Consider the following 7,036-nt stretch of genomic DNA (forward strand, 5'->3'; position numbering starts at 1 on the left):
GTAAGACACGAATTTTCCGACAAAAATTATGCTACACATTATTTTAAGCTCAGTAACACTTTATTTCTTATTTATTAGTAGTGTTATTGCCTTTAGAAGTTCTGCTCTTGGAACCAAAGTTATATGCTGTATTAACTTGATTTCAACGCTAAGTGTTGATTTTTATTTAAATTATTTATCATTTTAGGATTAAATCGATTCGCTTGTCTATAAATCACGTTACAAATTCAACTGTACCATTTTATGGGTAAACAATTACTTCGTATACATATCTTAAGACACACTTTAATATTCAGATGTATATTAGATTTGAATGTATTAATAACGACCTTAGTTATGCGAGGATTATAATGAATAGATTGTTTATGCTGTAAATAATAACTGGATTTTATACGATGAATCATAATGCATTATTCACGTATGTAAAGAATTATTTTAAGAGCATTTATATCTTTAGGTAATTGCTTATACATGTATAGTTTATAAATATATGCGTTGAGCATGTACTTTAGTGAGAACAAACTTCGTAAAAATAACATAAATAATATTTTTAAAAGATATGATTTTGCCTGTTATAATAAATTATTTTTTTCTATATGTCTATACGTTGGTTGGTAAAATTAGCGATACTTGTTATTGGTGGGATATGAGGGATATCTTGTAAAATTAATCGAAATACGTTGCAAAACGGTCCAGATAACATAGTTATCCAACTAAAAATAAGTACTTCTCAAAATTTTCGTTTTAATCAAATTTCTTTGAATTTAAAATTCTAAATATGAAGTTGTTTTTCATCCAAGAGACTTTTTACTCCAAGGTAAGACTTTCGGAAATCGGATAGTCGGACCCCAAAGTGACCAAAAAAAAAGCTCATTTGAACATAGCACTAATATATGATATACCAAGTTAATCCACCAAAGTGAATGCTGACACCTTGGTCGTTTAAGCCACGATTTTGACCTTGTGCTTCATCTGGGAGATTGTAAGGTATTGATGATCATTTGACTAAACCCCAATTCTCAACAAAATGTGGAAGCTAAGCGAATCCATTTTGGGGGACAATGAAGAGCAACAAGATAATCTGTTCGGCGAACAAGAAGGGCTCTGCTCTCTTTCCCCTTTACAGGTACATTCTTTCCCTCAAAATTTCACTGCCCTTGTACAAGATCCATATTTTTTCTCCCTAAAATCCCAAGTTAATTTCTCATGCTTTTTGGATTTTGATTGGACGCAGAGAGTCTATGGTTTCGCTGCCTGTCTGCTCGCCGGCTTGGTTTGTATGTTCCTGGTATGACCACCTACTCAGTGTCTGTAATCAAACATTTTTCTCTCAGTTCTTATTTATGTGACTATTTTATTGTGAGTCCGTACCAAAAAAGAACGACACATCTATATTTGTAAACAGTTAACTTTGCACTTTCCATTTTAACTTAGAAGCTTTTATAACCATATAGATATTATACCATGTTAAAGACTACAAGGCCTCATTTCTTTCTTAAACTTTGTGTCGAGTCAAACTATGTTACATAAATTGGAATGGAGGAAGTAGTTTTGTGACAAATGCTTTCTATAATAACAATCTCTTCAGCTGTTTATTGTTTTGCTCTTTATTTTGTTTTTGCTGCAGTCTTTGATTGTTTTCGTCAAGCCCATCAAGTTTGCCCTGTTGTTTACTTTTGGCAACATGTTGGCTATTGGAAGGTATGCCACAATCTGCTTGGGTATAGAAATATGGAACTTTGAATTGTTAGAAGCGATCAACCATTCAATTATTATACTAGCCTTTCAGTATCTGGGATAGATTTATATTGTTGGATATCAGCCATGTGTTTGGATTTCATTCATCTTACGCTTTCTGTGTTTTGAACTTGGATATTCTCACGGCAGCACAGCTTTTCTCATTGGACCTGTGCAGCAAATATCAATGATGATGGATCCTGTACGTGTCTATGCCACAGCCGTTTATGTGGGATGTGTTGTTTTAGCTCTCATTTGTGCGCTGATGGTAAGTGTCTGAGAATATAGTGTGATATCTATTAGAGTGATCCTCTTCCTAGACAATAGTGCTAGTTTATAACATATGATGGTTTTTATTTTGGAATTCACTTCCTGTGATATATTAGGAAAGTCCGGTACTTGTTTCTTCCATTTTTGCACTCACCCTTTTTGGGCATGTCGTAAATCAGCTGCTCTCTTTCTTGTTGAAGGAAGAAAATACGAAACAATTCATATGTTACTGCACCACGGATATCTTCTTCCTTGTCCACCCTCCTTCCAAGGCAAAGGCTATCCTGTAGGAGTTCCTTCTTTCTGCGAGGAAGTTGTAGTTGTAGGTAAATATAAGGTTGTTAAAATCCAATGTGAAGAATTCATTCTGCGTCCCAGTATCATTTTCTCTTAGATAGATAAGAGACATGCTGAAGTAATGGTCATCTTCCCCCCCACCCCCCCCCCCCTTACTACATTCCGCATGAGGGTAAGATATCTAACAAATAGAACAACAACAACAACAACAAACCTAGTGAATTCCCACAAGTGGAGTCCGGGGAAGGTGAGATGTACGCAACCTTACCTTTACCCTGGAGGGCAGAGAGACTGATTCCGGAAGACCCTTGGCATAAAAAGAAGTAATAACAACAAGTGTAAACAACAACAAGATAAAACGAGGGTTGAAGCCAAGGTAGCAATTAAACGGTAGAAATAGCAATCTAAGAATAAAAGGATAACAAACTAACACTAATGTTGTCGAACTGAAGAAGACAAACGGAAACGCTCGACTACCCACTAACCTTCTACCCTAATCCTCGACCTCCACACCCTCCTATCAAGAGTCATGTCCTCAGTAAGCTCCAGCTGCGCTATATTCTGCCTAATCACCTCTCCCAAAGACTTCTTTGGCCTACCTCTACCCCTACTCATACCCACCAAGGTTAAACTCTCACACCTCCTAACTGGGACTTCTATGCTTCTCCTCTTAACATGCCCGAACCATCGCAACCTCGCCTCCCGCATCTTATACTCCAAGGAGGCCGCTCCCACCTTATCCCGAATAACTTCATTCCTAATCTTATCCAACCTGGTATGCCCACACATCCATCTCAACATCTTCATCTCAGCTACTTTCATTTTCTGGACATGCGACTTCTTGACAGGCCAACACTCTACCCCATACAACATGGTCGGTCTAACCACTACTTTGTAGAACTTACCGTTAAGTCTCAGTTTTACAAGCAACCCTCCCTCTTGATATGAGGGGAAGATGACTGAGATAGCAAGATAAATTTTGCTTAATAGTAGTTTTAACGTGGTGATGTTAAACACTTGAACATAAAATGCATTATTTTCTTGTAGTGTGCTGCGAAACATTTATGTCCCTTTTACTGTCTTGTTGTTCCCTACTTGTGGGATTCCACTGGGTCGATGTTGTTGTTGTTGTTACTGTCTTGTTGCTGCTTCCTGTGGCCTGACCTTTTTTTTTGTATAAAAGATACATATTACTTATCACTCTACTTTGTTATGCTACGTGTTACGTTAACTACAATCTTTCTTCTGTTTATTATTTATGTATTTCTGCAGATCCACAGTAAGATTTTGACACTACTTGCAATCATATGCGAGATATGTGCCCTTATCTGGTCAGTTGCTCTTCTCCTTTATCTATCTTGCATAGTTTTTCTTACATGTACTGTCTTTCAACAATCTATATCTTTTTTAACCTTGTTACATTTTAGCCATAAGTAGGAACGGAGATAACGGGGTTCTAGTGTAATGAAACAGTAATGTTGTTCCATCTTAAATGTAAAGTTGGAATTCAAATTTAATTGCATATATTACAATAAGGAATTAAGAAATATGTATTAGCAATTGTCTCATTTGTGGTTTATAGAACTTCTCTGGTCGCTTGTCGACCAAATTTGGGTCAAAAGAATCACTAAAAGCTGGATTGTTTTTAAAAGCTTCTCATCATGGTCATAATAGTACATGGTATGCGTAAGCATGCATCGGATAATGCGAAGGTGGCACTCAGATCTGCTCAACATCTCCATTGAAGTTACCCCACGACTTCCACTTATTAGAATACCTTATTTTATTTTTTCAGTCATTTAATATATGCTCTTTCAACAACTTTTGGTTCCAAAACCTGCCATACGTATGTCATGTTGACCCCTAACTAGTTATTATTTGAAAGAGTTAATAAGGGTCTACATCTGTGATTTCTTGGCGTCCATATTTGGGTGGTTTTTATGCTGAAATAGGTAAGACAACAGAGGTATTGGAGGTGGTATGTTAGGAGCACTTACATGTCAAAGGGAGGACGTCGGTGGGGTTTCTTTCCCTTTGTTTCAACGATTGTAGCAGTCCAGGCTACCTGTTGTCAACAAATGGCAAACTGGAGATTTAGATGGTTGGGGTGCTGCTTAACAATGTTGAGATTCCATGATTAGGTTTCCTTAGAACATGCAAGTAAATCATAAGTATTCAGATTGATCTGTTAAATTTTCAATCTCAGCTTTCAACTCATTGAAGATTGAGGTGTTCTCCGTGATCTCTTAGGGAATGTTCATTATTGCACTTCTATCCAGAAAATAACTAAAATTCATTAAAGTCTGGTCAATTGGATATGTGCATGCCACTATATTTGGAAAACCAAAGCGACTCTTATCCTTTTATCAGTTTCCTGACGGAATAGTTCAGACGAACTCAACCCTTCTAGTATGTATAGTTGCATGTTCTCTGCTCTATATTTTTCCTTGCTCTAATTACTCAGAATTCTCTATGTCTTTCATCTTTTCTGGATATTCACCAATTCCTGTATATATATATATATATATATATATATATATATATATATATATATATAATATAGTAAATAAATCCTGAATATTGCTTTTGACCAAAGAGATAATGCTTTAAAAGTGAGAGGGTAGTGATAATGGAAATATGACGGGAAGGAACTGTTGCAATGGAACGTGCAAGTTAAAGAGAAGATGCACCTCTGTTTCGAGGGTACATTTATGCAGTGTTTTTTTGGTGAACAGAGATTGCTTCCTCAAGAACTTGGGGCCCTGGGGACCAAAAGATGCACCAATTTGAGTCCTTAATAAAGATGCAATCACTTGTGTCCACAATAGAAGCTACATTCTTTATTGTTACCAAACAAGTGAAAGTATCTCCTTCATTTCCCCCCCTTTTTTTTTCTTATATCCAAAAGATATTGCACTTCAGAAAAGATTTTGACAAAAATCAAAATGATCCTAAGACATCTTCCCAATGTCTATTATTTTGTAACCCAAAAAAGATGGACAGAACAACTCTTGGCTGGCTATACTGCTCCCTGCTATTTCATCTTTATCCAAATCACCATTATCAAGCATAATTAAACAGTCTCAGCATAGAATTAATTAGGTACAAGGGTTGTATCAGCTAATTTTGGTAGTTGAAACTAACTTACCTACTGTATTCAACCACTGATGCCCAAACCCAACTCGTAGTGAAGCTGCTTCAACCAGAGAATGAATTCATCCTTCTACATCTCATATGCACACTGGCACCCATTTCACCTACCGGTCCATCCCTCCTCTCCCTCTGCACACATATTTGTATTCAGTATACTCCACTTACTTGATTTTGTAAGTCCTACTTGAGACAAAAGTGGTTTTAGGTGATTCAAATGCGCTTGATAGAAAGTGGTCTTGAATAGGAAATATTTTTGTGTTAACAGATATATGCACATTATCACTTCTCTGAAAATATAAGAAAATGACATTTGAGAAAAACAATTGTTCAGAAAATATATATATATAATTTTTTTTTTTGGAACTACCCAAGACCAACAAGAGTTATCCTTAACATTTTGCTGGTATTGTCTGGTTTCCAGGTACAGTTTAAGTTATATTCCTTTTGCTCGTCGAATGGTTTCAAATGTTACTATCCGGCTTTTTGACACTGAAATCTAGTGGATTCGATGCTGAAGCAACATCACTTCAGTATCTTTTCAGTGCTGGACTGTAGTCTACGCAACTTTGAACAGGTGCTTCCCCGTTGATTATTTTGAAGAAATTGATAATTCTTTCTGGTTCTCCTCTGATGACAAAGGGAACTCCACTTTTCAATCAGGCGTGAATGAATTCGTTTGGACTGTTAACTTTTATGCTGACAAAGGTTGTTTCCTGTGGTTTCTCTTCATGTCGGAAAGTTATGCTTGCTTTCTTCTTGTGCTGCCCTGCTCAACTCATAGTTGCCCTATGCCCTGATTGACAAATGACTTCACCCCCCTCACACAACAAATTAAAAACATTATCGAAATTGAAACATATCAAACTCCTGATGTATCTTCTCTACTTTGTTTCTTGTCTTTCAACTGTTCTGTTTATTTTTTCGCATTGTAGATGTTCTTTCTGATAGAGCTGTTTATATTTAGGATACCATATTGGGAATGACTAGAAAACCAAAAAAGCCATCTGTTATGTTTGTTACTAGTTTGTTCATATGATTTAGGAGGACGCAGAAATGATTATTCATCTCTTCCTACTTCCTATACACATTCTCAAAAGTTACTTCTAACTGTATGCTAGTTCATGTTTTCTTATGAATCCTTCGGGTGATATAAAAAAGTACCCATAAACTAACATGAGATACACCTTTCTTTTCTAACTATGCTTTAGCCTGTAGTGCGTCGGCTTCTTCCTTAATGGCGTGTCTCAATCTCAACCACCAGAGAATTTAGTGACCTTAGTGCCAATGTGATAATCTTCCTTAAGAAGAGTAAATGAGGATCTATAAAATTTCTGTAGTATTTAAAGCGTATTAGAACTTTTTATCTGAAGGATTGGGTAATTTTTGGACAATATGAAAAGAAAAAGAGAACTGTTAAGAGATCAAGCTAAAAAGTAACAATATGAGAGATGAAAGCAAGAGAGGAGAGCTTTTCTTATTTCTTCCAGGTGTGTTCTCTATTTATACTATTCCAGGTTACGGAAGGATTGTCTTAAACCATTGGGATTATATTTCATAATCGGAACAAGCATTTTGGGAT

The 7,036-nt window shown here is 36.2% G+C and overlaps 1 protein-coding gene across 1 annotated transcript; it reads left to right on the forward strand.

The window, feature by feature from the left end:
* Positions 1-806: 806 nt before the first annotated feature.
* Positions 807-6,476, forward strand: LOC109215707 (vesicle transport protein SFT2B). The gene is made up of 6 exons (XM_019379821.1): positions 807-1,126; positions 1,235-1,288; positions 1,628-1,701; positions 1,888-2,005; positions 3,577-3,635; positions 5,879-6,476. Exons 1-6 carry the CDS (start codon positions 1,028-1,030, stop codon positions 5,955-5,957), a joined length of 483 nt encoding a protein of 160 aa, XP_019235366.1. The 5' UTR covers positions 807-1,027; the 3' UTR covers positions 5,958-6,476.
* Positions 6,477-7,036: the final 560 nt, after the last annotated feature.

Source organism: Nicotiana attenuata, unplaced genomic scaffold, assembly GCF_001879085.1.
Source record: "Nicotiana attenuata strain UT unplaced genomic scaffold, NIATTr2, whole genome shotgun sequence".
NCBI classification, from domain to species: domain Eukaryota; kingdom Viridiplantae; phylum Streptophyta; class Magnoliopsida; order Solanales; family Solanaceae; genus Nicotiana; species Nicotiana attenuata.